At 35.9% G+C, this 15,794-nt stretch overlaps 1 protein-coding gene across 1 annotated transcript; it reads right to left on the bottom strand.

The window, feature by feature from the left end:
* Positions 1-343: 343 nt before the first annotated feature.
* Positions 344-10,186, bottom strand: LOC125055425 (carnosine N-methyltransferase). The gene is made up of 8 exons (XM_047657882.1): positions 9,987-10,186; positions 8,554-8,845; positions 7,911-8,032; positions 7,007-7,157; positions 6,168-6,314; positions 4,687-4,838; positions 3,193-3,274; positions 344-1,025 (listed from the first exon to the last, which is right to left on the bottom strand). Exons 1-8 carry the CDS (start codon positions 10,073-10,075, stop codon positions 921-923), a joined length of 1,140 nt encoding a protein of 379 aa, XP_047513838.1. The 5' UTR covers positions 10,076-10,186; the 3' UTR covers positions 344-920.
* Positions 10,187-15,794: the final 5,608 nt, after the last annotated feature.

The raw sequence follows: 15,794 nt of genomic DNA, 5'->3' as shown, positions 1-15,794 counted from the left end.
AAAAGCACGAAGCAATTTGTTTTCCTATTTTCAATAACAATCCAACGCGTTTACGTAGGAAACCCACATTTTGAAAAATCTCACGTGAGATTGGGGGATGGGGGAGGGGGTTTTTTAATAAAATCTCACGACATCTCACCAGGGGGGGAGGGAGGTACAGAAAATTAAAAAAAAACACCTCACGTAATTTATGGACGCCCCCTAAAATGTATTAATTTAAATTAGTTTACATTCCATTGACAATAAAATATAATGTAAGAAAAATTTATGTCATTTCAGGTTATAAATACGAGCAACTGAAAATAAAGGAAAGATAAAAAGTTAAAAGTTAAAACATCAGTCATAATTGAGTAAAGATTTATTGGTTTAACATAAAATACTACACAAATAATACATTTTGTTAGACTTAATTTAAATAAAAATCACATTAATTGTCGGTCATTTGAGTAAAATGGGGCTTTATCTGATTAAACAATAAACAGTGGCTTAGGAACGCAATACTTAGCGCTAAGTTGGCCTTTTACACTGAAACCCTATTATTAACTTTGAACCACTGAACATTATTTGTAGCTAGCTATACATATTAACATCACAAGGGATTCAAAATAAAAACAATACCTTTAACAATTCAGTCAGATAATACCATTTTTAGTTATGTAAAATTTCTTTGAAGTATTTCCCGCATTCGTTCCATCTACCCACATTCGACGACATTTTTCACATTGAAAGTAAACGTACTAAACGTACTAAGACTATAAGCGACGCAAGTGGTTTTATGTCATTTATTTGTCAAAATTGATGACATGCGAAAATATTTTGAATGTTTTTATTTTTCATTTGAAAAACTATTGATATTTTTTATTTACCGAATATATAATTTTACGTTATCATATTTAACTATTACAGTCCCGTAACAAATATTAACTAGAGGGTTTCCTACAAACAAAATATACTGAATTGTACTCGTTTTGTAGCATCGAGTTGGGGTTTTGGGCGTATTTCGTTTTTACACCGGTTTTCTCTTTCTGAAAATTAAATTAACAAATATATTAAATGTTTATATGAATACAAATAGAAAAAAATCTTTGATTCTTTCTTGACAGTGTGTCATGTATGTATATATTTAAATCGTGCGTAAATAAACTGCTAAACGGTTGGTCTGATTTTGATACTTGTGTGTGTTCAAGTCGATTCAAGCTAAATGATATTAATTTATCCCTAATGGGAAAGGCAAAGACAAGCAGGGTTTATATTTAGTTGTTTTTTTTTATTTAAGATGTATGTCTAGGACAACGTCCTTGGGGTCCGCTATTATATATAGATGAATTTAGTAATGCACGTAGAAGCTCGGATAAGACAATATTTTTTTTAGTATCACATTGAATTGTAATTGCGCTTTCATCTTGCTTACTGTTAAGTAAATTAACTTTGTCACTTAAGGCCGATTTACATTATCTTAGTGTTTAGGAGAGTGCTTTAGGATAGTACTTTAGTTGAAATATGTAAACGCTACTTGCTTTAGTAAACGCTACGCTAAAGAACTTGCCTTTCAAGTTGTACTAAAGCACTCTCCTAAACACTAAGATAATGTAAATCGGCCTTAATAAACGTATTACGAGCCAATTAATTGAGAGAGAAAGAGTGTTGGATGAACATGAACCTTTGATGTTTACTCTCAAATTAGAAATTCGAAAGAAAACTGACATGCAATGAGGTCATCTTAGGGGCTGTTCATAAAATACGTCACACTAAAATCAGCTTTTTTTGACCCCCTATTGTTACGTTGTGTCACACTTTCTGTGACCCCCCTAGAAATATTTCGTAACAAAAACTAAGACCTCCCCCCCTGCTGAGTACGATAAATTCTAAATGATAATACACAAATTTTGAAAATTCTAAATATTTATTTAGTTAAATATCAAAGAAAAAACAAATAAATCAGTTGTGACGGATCGCAACGCCGCCACAGAGCTAGCGCTCATGTCAAAAAATAATAAACGGCGAACGTCATAACGGTCAACCACAAATTTTTTTTTTTTATCGTCTAAACACTTATAACAAAGCCATACATTAATAATAAGTCGACATTCCTCATTTGTACCTGAGAAATTCCATTCACTCACGTACTCACATGTACCGCTCAGAAATGACGGCATAGTGCTCAGAGTTATTTACAGATATAGTAACAGCCTTCTAAGCGTAATTCACGTTGGGTCATTTCACAGATATTTTTTGTTCATGGGCGTGTGGTCTATCTAGGGAATGCAATCCCGATCCCGCGGGATTCTGATCTCGCGAGATCCCGTGTAATTTTTCGGGATCAATCCCGAAGCACAATATGACGAGATCCCGTTCGAGATTGACGGGATTGGGAGATACTGATTTAGTTGATGCAGAACATACGTTGCGTTTCATGGTTCGAAAGCTAGAAGACCTAAAAACTACTCTCTCAGAAAAGTTGATCTCTTCGATGAAAAATCCGAATAATTTTCGAGATGATTTGGAGCAATGGAAAGGTAATGAGACTTTCCAATTGCCAAGCAACATAGACATATTAGGAGGAACAAGAGGGCGATTTTTGCAGTTTACATAATATAATTGCATATTCACGCTGTTGCCAACCAGTGATGAGTTGGCGAGAGAATTCTCAGCAGCTGGGTACATTGCAACGAACATTAGATGCCGGTTATCAGATAGCATTCTTGATACACTTTTTTTTAAAGAAGTAACTTTCAAAATTAACTTCTTTTTAATCTCCTTAAACTATATCTACTTTTGTTTTGATTATATAGTAAAACTGTTAATTATTAAGTTAGCCTTAGTTTTCTTTCAAATAATTCGTCATTATCACAAAGAAGCAGTTTTCATCGCATTCAGTCATGTGAAATTCACATTTTATTAAACTGGACGAGATCCCGAAAATCTCGGGATCCCGCTGGATTGATGTTTCTAATCCCGCGGGATCTCGAATTTACGATCTCGAGTCGGGATTGCATTCCCTAGGTCTATCACGTTGCCGTATACCCCACGTTCCCCCTTGTCACATCTTGTCATACTCAGCCAGACCCCTCCCCTCCCCTTGTATGCGAACGTATTTTATGAACGGCCCCTTAGCAATCTATTTGTTTTTTTAGTAGTAGATTTCCTCTACTAACTCAAATGGCCTGGATGTGATACTCAATAAAAACTTACCAATATTTCAAAGCCGACATCTGAAATTATGTCCTTCAATATATCGTAAGGCGGTTCTATGCTTATCTCATTTGGCATATCGCTGAGGAAAAAAAATAAACTTTTAAATCCTCTATAAAAAAACACAAAAACTTATTAACACGATTTATTTTATTATTATTAATTACTTAAGATTACGGGATTCAACTATGGGGTTCGGCGTGTGACTCTAAAATAAATATCATACAGAGGGTTCAAAATTACATCTTGAAACAAATATCCAACTGTCCGTGGTTAATAAAAACATCGGAGATTCATGAGCACCTCAAAATCAGGACTGTCAAAGAGGAGATCAAGACCTGGAGTATGAAATACAGAAAAAGGCTAGAAATGCATCCTAATAAGCTTGCCACGCAACTAACCATACCGGACCTAATAAATAGGCTTAAAAGGCGACAAATCCTAAGTCTTGATAGACACGGTTGAAAGAGAGGAGCAGTCTCGATGGAGATTTTGCTCTGAACGCCTAACAGCTCTCAACACATCTGCTCATAGTCTAGCTGACTGATTTGCAAGATAAAGACTTATATAAAGAAAAAAAATTACTTAAGATGTCATGTGGAACATGGTGTAATGGTTGCAGCTTACAAACGTTGTGTAAAACAAAAAACTTGGCGATTCAAAAGAGTGGCAGAGAATTTATTGCCAGTTCTTCTCTTCCGTTCTACGCCCTTGTTTTGAGAACTGGCAGTTAATGTAAAATTAGAAGCATTTCATATATATTTATTTTTTGACATTCATAAGTGTATATTGTGTTACCTATATGAATAAATGATTTTGAATTTTGACGACAGGTTTTTCCTATTATATACTAAAACTAGCAGACTCGGCCAAGCGTTGCTGTCGCTAAGGTTTTTGTTATATTAGTAAACTATTCAAGGGAAACGGTAGGAGAACACCAGTCATGAGGATCACCATGCTTTTTTGGTGGTTATGCCATTAAATTGTAGCTTATGTGAAACGTTGGTACTTTCAACACAGCGCCATCTGTTAGAATTGTGACTGTCAAATAATAAACAAATATTTTGCAATAAAATAATATTGCGGGTATAAATTCAGATGTAAGATATCCTATCTTTTAAGTTGGATCAAACTACACACGGTGTGCAAATTTGATTGATATCGGTTCGGTAGTTTAGGAGTCCATAGCGGACAAACAACGTGACACGTAATTTATATATTATATTAAGATATGTAAGAGTAAAAGATTTTACACAACTGGACAGGCGTTTGGCATCTGATATTATATGGGATGCGGCCGGCTTATTGGAGGCCATTCTGGTCCAGTCCAGGAGATTCCTATTCAACCGGATAGCTTTGGGAAATATTGGAGGGGGCAACGAAATGGTATTGCACTTGTAAATAATAAGTACAATCCTAGAGATTATTTTCAGATAATTTTATATTTTTAGTATAAAATACAATGTAAATTAAAAAACAATATTGTATACATACCTATAATGATACAAAAGCGGTCCCAAATTAATCCATATACCACCGGGCTTCAATATATCGTAGATCCTTTCAATAAATTCAATTACATTTGGCGCACAGTCTATGAAGAAGCAACTTGCCACACAATCCCAATCATCAGCTGTTTTGTATACCTGTTAATATAACACTGGATAAAGTACAAAGGTAAAAAAAATATTGGTTGTTTGTAAAGTAGGTTTACGATCGAGATGTTTACGTGATAACGTCTTATTGGTGATATAAGTTTTTGGGAAGTAAGGAATTAATGAAGATAACAATTTTTTCAAATTTTAAATTACATCTATCGTTTTATTCACACTTTTCATGATAAATTTCGGGTGTAAAATGACAAGTTTACTTATTCGACTATGATATACATTTTTCTTCATACATTCACGGAATGACTGGCAGCGCTCGAGATGAGACGGGAGATCGGTCCGTCTCTCTCTCGTTATACCTGCGATCGCGCTCGTGAGGTTTTGGTGTGACACAAGTTTCTGAACATGTCACCCGACTAAAACGATTTTAAAGACGTTATCACGTCAAAAAAAAAGTACAAAGCTCTCAGATATATAATCTTAACAATTAAGGTAAGTAAACAGTTGTATGATTTAAGGTAAATTACTGTTCTAGTATTTTTTTTAATTTATGATCATTTGTCAATGTAATAGGCAAGTAATTTTTGGGTGTAAGGACTAACGGCTAAACAGACTTATTTCTTCACGATGTTTTCCTTCACCATACAAGCAAATATTAAATGCGCACTTAGAAAGAAAATCCATTGCGGCACAGCCAGGAATCGAACTCTCAAGGATGAGATTCGCCCGGTGAAGTCACTAGGCCAACAATGCTCTTTTATTTTTGTTACCAACAAATAAATCGTTATAGTTCGTAGTATTATACTATTAATAAAGAGGACAGATACGATTGCTTTATTGTTTAAATGAAATAGGGGAGCGTTCAAGTATTACGTCACGCAATTTTTGACTCTCCCCCCCCCCCCCATGTAACGCGCCGTAACGTTTTTCTGTACGCAAATATAGTAAAACGTTTCGTGACCACCTAGTGACTCTTTATAACTAAAAGTTACGTCACAAAACTACAGTCTAAAATAATATTAACAATAACGCGTAATTCAATCCGCGTCCCGCATCGTAACGTTTTACAAAAGGAAACCCTCTCCCCCCCCCCCCCCAAATTCGTTACGCAATACTTGAACACTCCCTAGGCTCCAAAACAACTGGACTGATTTGAAAAAGTCTTTCACCTTTAATCTTTCATTATCTTTGTTGACCAAAAGCAATAGAATATTTTCAAATAAGTTAAGAAATAAATTGGATAATGTATGAAAAATACAAATAAACAAACTGATGTACTACAGCTTAAAACATCAATATCTATAAAAAATTCGCTTTTTGAATACCACAACAGAAAAAAATATTTAAGAAAGGCTTATTTCTTACCTTTAGGAAATCGCCGGCTGTGATAGAGAAGTGGGATTGGTGACTCGAAGGTGGTATATCGGGGAAGGTGGCTTGTGTCACTTGGTGTTCGCTGGTCATGTGGTTCACATATTGGTGCACCCAAGGATACACTGTGTATTCATTTGCCTGAAATATAAAAATCAATTAAACAAATTATAAGAATTTCTCTTGTTTCCAAGGTCTTTATTTAACGATTAAAAAGAGTGGCAGAGAGTTTATTGCCAGTTCTTCTCTCCCGTTCTACGCCCTTGATTTGAGAACTGGCAGTAAATGTAAAATTAGAAGCATTAAAATGTATTTCGTTACTGACGGGTCATAAGTGTGTATTATGTTACCTATGATTAAATGATTTTTTACTTTTCTTTAAGGGACAATTAGGTGTTCAGCCATCTTTGCCTGACACTCCATTTTTAGTTCTACGCCTCTACTTTAAGGAAGTCAACTTAGTGCTAATACCATGTCATATATTTTTAACACATGGGAGTGGGGCTGTTCAAGTATGTATTACGTAAGCACTATAGGTGGGGAGGGGTCGATTTTCTTATGTGATGATTACGTCAACATTAATTATTTACTTTTTTACACATATTACCCACACATTGTCTATGCTTGAAAACGAAATGCATTTTCGAGGATTCACACAATCAAAATTAATACGTTTATGTACTTTTATTTTTGAGAGCTTTGCTTACTACATACATACATATTTATAGTATGCTTATCATTTTTAATCGTATTAGAACCCGGAAAATGATAACGTTTTTTTCTAAAACTATACTCTTGTTATAAATACATAATATTAAAAAGTATATTATTACCTCGTGGCATTTATTCAATAAAAAATTACTGGCGAAGAGCATGAACAATGAGAACTCATTGCCCTGGCAGGAGAATCCTCTGGCGGCTATTTCCCAAGCTAACCTTCCAAGACCTGCTCCTGGCACTAATACTTTAATGTGAGACCTGTCACTGTAACAATAGTACATATTATCTTAAATCAGTGCAAAATGTTCTGAATTTACTTAGTATCAAATCAGTCTGAAATTAGTGGCAATACTTAGCTAACCTATGTTTTGCAAAGCAAAGCATTCTTAGTGAAAAAACAACAACAAAACAGGCTACCAAGGTTTATTGAGACTAGATTATATTACTTTAAAAATACATACAAATTATAGTTTTTTTTTGAAGTTATACTTCTTTACGCGCGTTATGAAAAATTGATGAGAGTGAAATTTTACGATGCGCGCGCACCGTGACACAAAATTAACAGAATGAAGTTGCTACGGCATTGGACATAATTTAAAAACAACATTCGAATAATAATAGAATTTATGTTACACTTAATCTAAGAGAATAATAATAAATATTTGTTTATTTAATTTTTCAAATGTAAACTGAACTTTATTGACTATAATGACTCCTTTTCCAGTCTTTGATTATTTAATTGAAATTAATTATTTGCATGCAATCAAAAACTATTTTTAATAAAGCCAAAGAAGTATAACTTCTTACGCGCGTACATAAGTACACGCACCCTTTTTTTTTAAATAATCACATACATAGTGAAATCATACAACATTATACACAATTACAGCTAAATATGCGATATGAACATAGAACATTAATGTATATTTATAAATTTTATAGGTTTTATATTTTTTGTAAGATGTAAGAGAAACCTGCACCGAGTTTAATACAAACTGTTGGTCAAATATCACATACATGAATTCTTGCTTGGGATATCTCGCTTCTAACTCATCTAATATAGGTTTATAACACTGTTCCCTTTCAGCTGCCCCAGCCTCACTCCAATCTCTTACAATATTCTTAATTACTGTTTGTACCTGAAAAACATTGACATGTTTGGTAGGTATATATTTTTATGACATTTACGATAAATTATGTAAATAATGAGAGCTAGAAATCTGAGGAATTATTTAAAAGGTCATCAAAGGAGCAGGCACTTAGCAACCTGATAAAGATGTTATGTAATCATTAAACTAAACATGGTTGTTAATCTAATATATAAAATTCTTGTGTCACAGTTTTGTTGCCATACTCCTCCGAAACGGCTTGACCGATTTTGATGAAATTTTTTGTGCTTATCCGGTATCTATGAGAATCGGCCATTAAAAAATACATACAACCCCTAATTTTCACCCCTCTACGATCAACCCCTATTTTTATTATAAATGATATACATGGCAAAACGACGTTTGCCAGGTCAGCTAGTTTTAACTATAAAATTTTGTTTAGTTGTTAAGTTACTACAATAACTTGATTGTAGTTAGTACAAAATTGTAAAGGACAATATTGTCCATGCCATTTTAACATGAGGAAATTTCAGGAACAAAAATAAACGTACCTTTTCAATGTCATGCTGCATTTTATGTTTTTTGTGTGAGCTAATATCACAATTATTATAATTACATCCAATTTCTGTACCATTTGTCTCAGCTGGATCTATTGTATGGTCAACATTCTCAAACATTGTGTCAACATGTTTTATTATGAGGTGAACAACACTGTTATTGACATCAAGACAATTTTTAAACTTAGTGAGGTAGGATCGGTATTTTTCTAATCTCTTTTGATGTAAATCTGGCAATATTGATATTATTTTTTCAGATTTGTGTATTCTGTCTAAGCAGCATAATCTGAAAGGAATAAAACTATATCACTATGTTTACAATATAGACTATTGAAATGAGAAAGATCTTCAAGAATTTTGTAGATAATCATGAGAATATAGTAGTTAATGTACTAACATTGATAGGATACATCATCAGTATATATGTTGCAGCCAACTTGCTTAAACAGCACTTCAATCAACAGCATAGTCTCTTTACTAAACAGCGCCATGTAACTAGCGAATTGAATGATATTCAGCCGTAGCATTTCTTAGAACATTTACTAAACTGGCTGGCTAATGCTTAGGCCATTTGTATGGCCATGTGACAGTAAAGATGTGTTAGTAAAGAGGCTAGACTGACTGTTGATGGAATGGCTAATTAAGCAAGTTGGCTGCAACATATACATGAGAAATAATGGTACATTATATTTGATACCATTGGTTAAATAGGAGAAATTTTATAATTTTTAAAAATTATATAGATTGTGAAACTTTCACCTTTACTAGGTAAAAATTTCGGTTTACTTGGTAGTATAGAAGAATTTAATATAAAATAAATTTATTTATATAATAATAGAGTAGTATCAAATCGAATTTATGAGAATGATAATTGCTATTTCTATTTAAATATTAAATTCTTACAATGCAACAAATATTATCAGAAATAAAAAAAATCATAAAGTGAGTATCACTTTATATATAATTAATTCTATATTTGAAAGGAAAAAAGCTGAGACATAATTGATATGAAAAACTTTTTGTTAACTAAAATTTCTTTCAAACCAGTGAATACTTATGAGTATTATAACATATCATAATAAAACATATTTCAAAATTATTGAACAATAACAAAGTATTTATAGCTCTAATCATATAACAACTTATGTACACAATCCATTTATCAAATCAAACATTTTCAACCTTGAAATAGGTGGTAAATGCAGCTCTATGACACAAGGACGTTAGGGTCAGAGTACCGCACGTGTATTTGATGTAAATACGGCTTTGTCTTCATTGTTATATCAAAATAGGTTAATTACATACAACGAAACAAAGCTTTGTTGCTATGTCAATTTTAGACAGGTGAAATAAAAAGTTAAATATATTACCGTTTGATTATACATTTATAGATTTTTATAATAATCAAGAAGATTAATAATACTTACTTATAGTATTTAAAAGCATTTACAACGGCTTGAAAATGGGCGCGTTCTTTCGCTTCATCAATTTCTTCGGCTGCTGGTATAGAAGACATTTTAATTAAGCGTTAATAAGTTATATAGTAGAAATGTTAATTACAAATAATATTAGACTATATCTGGTGCTAATTATATCATTTAACCAAAAATCTTAAAGCACTGTATCTTCTTCAGACTTCTTCAATTTCATACAAAATACAAATAATTCAAAGTTGAAACAGTCATACACCACTCCACAGACTTGAGACCAGAACTTCTGTCAATTGAGAGTCGATAGATAACCTACAGACTATCATAATTTATAACTTAACATTAAAGTAGATATAGCGAAATAAGAATCTAAACTATTTTTATCTAAGATTTAAGTAAAAAAGAGAATTAATACTGTGTACTTATTCATAAAAAGTACACTCCCCAAATCAGCACTTGTTAATAAGACTAGTGTTATTTGTGCGCATAGAATGAAAAAAAATTAATGTTCTTTTAAATTATTTATTCTCTCTGTATAAAAATTAAGATTATTTGTGATTATGGTAATCACGATCACACAAATATGTTAAATTAATATTGATGATGATGATATTAATTTATCCCTAATGGGAAAGGAAAGGACTTTATTAAATTAATGTTATACAAATGACAATTAACTGTCGACAATTGACGTTTCTTATTACATTAAAGTTCACATTTCACAAAAATCTGTTTGAGTGAGAACTGGGAGTTTGGTCGGCTCGCGTTAGCTTTGGTTGACGCACGTGTTAGTGAGATTTCCGTGTTTTTCTCGGAGTTTCTGTGATTTTCCTAAGCTGAAATAGTTGTTATTGTGCTATTTAGATAAAACTAACCCTATTGGTGCTGGTAAAGTATAAAATTTAAATTAATATAGTTGCTGCAGTTTTAGTAATATGGATCTAGATCCTGACCCCGAGCCTCCTGACCCGGGAACCTCTTCTACGTCTCGCAAACGACAAGGAGAGGAGAGAAATGAACCATCCTTTAAAAAAACTATTACGGATCCCGCTCAGGCGAACCCGTCTATACAACACCTTTATGTCCACCCCTCCTTCTCCGATGGACCTAGGTCTTACTCTAATGAAGATAAAGGTCCGTTCATTGTCCAAGTCTCCCGTGAAGTAGAAGACCCATCTTCCGGAGCCTCTTTACGTGCTATAACATTCGGCCAGTTTATGCATAAGCACAAAATTAATTCTATCATACACGATGGTGTAAAAAATATAGGCCGTAATAAAATCACCGTTGAGTTCTCTTCTGCTGAAGCTGCCAACAACTTTCTGGTCAACCCGGTTCTTAGTATGTGCAAGTTTAAAGCTATTATCCCCACTTACAACATTACCAGAATGGGGTTGGTCAGAGGTGTACCGGTGGACTGGTCAATGGACGAACTCGTGATTTCATTAGAGCTTCCTCCTGGATGTGGTGAAGTATTAAAATCAAGGCGACTGAACCGAAAAACAGTCACTGAGGGTGTCACCACCTGGGTGCCTACCCAATCTGTCGTCCTTACCTTCAGGGGGCAAATGCTCCCTGCCAAGGTTTACTCCTACCACACTTCCCTCCCTGTCGAAACCTACCAACTCCCAACCATACAGTGCCTGAACTGCTGCCGTTTTGGACATATCAAATCGATTTGCCGATCTAAGCCAAGATGTTACAGGTGTGCTCAGCCCCATACAGGTGATACGTGTGAAGTCACTTTAGAAAAATCCACATGTTTACATTGCTCAGGCAAACATTTTGCTTCTGACAAGGGCTGTCCAGAATTTACTCGACAGCAATCCATAAAAATGGTGATGTCCCAGGACAACATCTCATACGTTGAAGCAGCAATTAAGTTTCCTCCTGTCCGACGTTCATATGCTGAGATGACAAAAGAAATGTTTACCCCTCCTGCCTATTCTCTAAAATCTACTCAAAAAGCCCAAACTCCTACCAATGCCTCCTATCGCCAAACAATTTATCGCTCCCCTCGTCCCCAAGCTCCTCTAGCAAAGGGGTACGATAGAACAGCTCACCAGACTATTGTTGGTGAGTGCTCCTCATCCCTCCCAAATGGTTGTGCTCTCAACAATAATGTTGACACCCTTCCCTCTCAGGGAAAAATGTTAGAATTTATTTCTGAATTTCTTCTAAGTATTGTCGCTCCATGTAGCGAAATCCCCCTACCGCCCAACGTTGCCAAAAACCTATCCCAACTTTTTAAATTACTACAAAACGGACCCAATAACCCTAATTCAATGGAATAGTAAAAGCTTACGTTCAAAAAAACATGAATTAATTTCCCTCATAAACCTCCATAAACCCACGATTGTTGCCATCTCGGAGACATGGCTGAGACCTGGTTCCCGATTTCGGGTGCCTGGCTTTTCCTGTCTGCGGGATGACAGGAATGATGGGTATGCGGGCAGTGCTGTCTTTGTACGGCATTCCTTCCCATTCTCCCAAATTCCTCTCCCTACCCACAGCGATCAGATTAATGCTGTTGCTGTTCGTACCTTAGACATTTCTTTTGTATCTTTGTATATTCCTCACCCTTCTCCTTCTCTTCTTCCTGAGATACAATCAATTTTATCATCCCTTCCCAGCCCTATCATAGCCATGGGTGACTTTAACACCCATCACACTATGTGGGGGTGCCATGCTAGTGATAGGTTTGCTCCACTGCTGATTGACTTACTCGACGATGTCAATCTCTGCATCCTCAATGATGGCTCTCCAACTCGCAGGGTATACCCTAATCAGAATCCCAAATCTGCAGTGGATCTCACCCTCTGTTCCCCTAACCTAGCCTCGCAACTAACTTGGAACGCCCTTGAGTTCACCTATGGCAGTGATCATTTTCCTGTAATTATTTCATTAAATAACAAATCCTTACCCCCCTCTTACCACAACCCCCTTTTAAAATATAAACTCAAAAAAGCAAACTGGAAAGATTATGCTCAATCCGTTGATTGCATGGTAGACACTCTGCCTGATTTGGAATGCGAAGAAAATGTCTTGTCTTGCTATGATCTTTTTTTAAATTCTCTCATATCTTCGGCCGATTCCCAGATCCCCAAAAAGCACTCTCCTAAAAATCAGCTGCTTTCCTCTCCCTGGTGGGATGATGAATGCAGCGATTTGTTTGATAAGAGAATGGCTGCAGAGAAATCCTACTCAGCCAGTATGACACAGGAGAACTTTATTAATTACCAGAAGCTTGATGCTAAAATTAAAAGGTTGGTATCCAGGAAGAAAAGATGTAGTTGGATACAATTTTGCGAATCCCTTAGCCCTCGTTCTCCATCCTCTATTGTGTGGTCTAATGTGAGGAGATTCCGTCGTTCCCTGAACCATGTTAATCCTTCTTCAAATAACCCTTCTGACTGGCTTAACAACTTTGCAGATAAACTGGCTCCACCTTTCGCTCCCTATGTGGACTCATTTCTAAGTTCTACGCCAGCTCCGGCTAACAATGAAATGGATGCTCCCTTTTCTTTCTCTGAGCTTCAAATCGCTCTTAATGGTCTCAAAGATTCAACTCCAGGGGAAGATGGCGTTCCATATTCCTTCCTGACTAGACTAAATGACAAAGCTAAACTTTACTATCTAAAAATAATCAACAAAAGTTTTGAAACTGGTATTATACCGACATCTTGGACATCTCAAATAGTCATTCCCATTCTCAAACCTGGAAAAAACCCTTCAGATTCAAATTCTTATCGTCCCATAGCTTTGTCATCTACTTTAGCTAAAGTAACGGAACACCTTCTTAAAAACCGACTGGAATGGTTAATGGAAAGTAGAAATATTCTCCCCTCATCCCAATTTGGGTTCCGGAAGGGTATGAGTACCACAGACAGCCTCAGTATACTGACAACAGACATTCGCCTAGCCTTTACAAAAGGAGAGTACCTTGTGGGTGTGTTTCTTGATATTGCTTCTGCATATGACAGTGTCCTACTTCCAGCGCTCAGGCAGAAACTGCTTAAGCTGAGTGTTTCTTCGAGGATGGTACATCTCATATGTAATCTGCTATTTAGCAGATCTATTTTGATAAAGCATCAGAATACCTCTCTTCCCCCTAGACTAGTCTGGAAAGGTCTCCCTCAAGGCTCAGTTCTCAGCCCTCTGCTCTATAGCATTTATACCCATGACCTCGAACTGTCTGTTACCAGTTTTTGCAATATTTTACAATATGCTGATGATATTGTCCTCTATCACAGCTCAGGCAGTATAGGGGAAGTATCCTGTCGTATCAATTCTGCTTTGTATTATCTAGGCCAGTGGTTGTCTGACCACGGCTTGTCCCTGTCAGTGGGCAAATCTCAGGCAGTGGTGTTTACAAGGAAGAGATACATTCCCACTCTACTCATTTCATTTGAAAATCAAGCAATCAACCTGACAGATAAAGCAAAATTTTTAGGTATTTATTTAGACAACCGGCTGAACGGAATTGCCCATTCTGAACACATTATCAAAAAATGCGAAAAAGGTATTAACGTACTAAGAGCAGTAGCGGGAGTTTGGTGGGGCGCTCACCCCTATTCTTTAAAGTTATTGTATAATGCCTTAGTACGTAGTCATATGGATTACTGTATGTTTGTTCTGGATCCCTTTAACAAATCAGCTGCTGAGAAACTAAACAAAATTCAATATAGGTGCCTTAGAATCATTCTAGGTGCAATGAAATCCTCCCCCACTAATGCTTTGCAGGTTGAGTGTGTTGATCCTCCTCTACACATCCGCCGGCAGTATTTATGTGACCGCTTTGTTAGCAAGATGTTACAGCTATCATCCCACCCTCTTTGGCATCGATTATCCCAACTATCACATTCTCCTTGTACCCGCAACTCCTCTTCCTATCTGCTAGATAGTTATCTAAAGTTCACCAGCCTCCCTAACCCCCTGATATCTTTTCCAATAAATCCCCTGTATTCTACTTCTTATAAAGCCCTGGTATACAAACCTCCCATCATCACAGACCTTGGTCTGATCAAAGGAGCCCCAGATACCAACATCAAATTACAAAGCTATATTAATCAAAATTGGCCAAATCATCTTCTTATTTACACTGACGCATCAAAGCTGTCTCCAGACGGCTGTGTTGGTGCTGCCTGTTGGGTTCCTCGGTATAGAATTATCCTGAAATTTAAATGTCCTCCCGAATCTTCAGTGTTCACAGGAGAGGCTACTGCTCTATTGGAGGCAATCCTGTTTGCACACTCCCATAACATACAACAGACAGCTATTTTGACAGACTCTTTTAGTTGTTTAATGTCCATTAAAGAAAACCCATTTCGCAGCAAATCACGTTTTCCCATTATTCTAAAAATCAGGGAGACTCTGCTCTCTTGTAATCAAAAAGGATTGTCTATCATACTAGTTTGGATTCCTAGCCACTCAGGTATCCCTGGAAACGAGACTGCTGATTCATGTGCCAAATCAGCTGTTGAGTCAGGTTCTCTAGATCATTTAGAAAATTCAGCACAGGATCTTTGTACTCTTGCAAAGACATATCTGGACAGAACCTGGAAGACATTTTGGAATGACTCCAAATCGGTTAAGGGTAAGTTTTATGCTTCCATCCAACCAAACATACCAAGACAACCCTGGTTTTGTCATTATCGGAATGCAAATCGCTGGATTACATCCACAATCTCACGTCTTCGTCTTGGTCATGCTTGCACCCCTGTTCATCTAGCCAAGCTCCGGATAAGGGATCACTCTATCTGTGAGTGTGGCTTGGATGAAGGCACTGTATCTCACATTCTATTT

Source organism: Pieris napi, chromosome 13 (assembly GCF_905475465.1).
Source record: "Pieris napi chromosome 13, ilPieNapi1.2, whole genome shotgun sequence".
Taxonomy (NCBI): domain Eukaryota; kingdom Metazoa; phylum Arthropoda; class Insecta; order Lepidoptera; family Pieridae; genus Pieris; species Pieris napi.
This window is presented reverse-complemented; position numbering and strand designations above follow the sequence as displayed.

Bases quoted from the DNA above. Each gene is read 5' to 3' on its own strand.
- LOC125055425 (XM_047657882.1), bottom strand. From the start codon at position 10,075: ATGTCTTCTATACCAGCAGCCGAAGAAATTGATGAAGCGAAAGAACGC. The intron at 8,033-8,553 runs GTACGTTTATTT...AATGTTTTTCAG, and splicing joins TGCAGCATGACATTGAAAAG to GTACAAACAGTAATTAAGAA. The intron at 6,315-7,006 runs GTAATAATATAC...TTTATATTTCAG, and splicing joins TATTGAATAAATGCCACGAG to GCAAATGAATACACAGTGTA.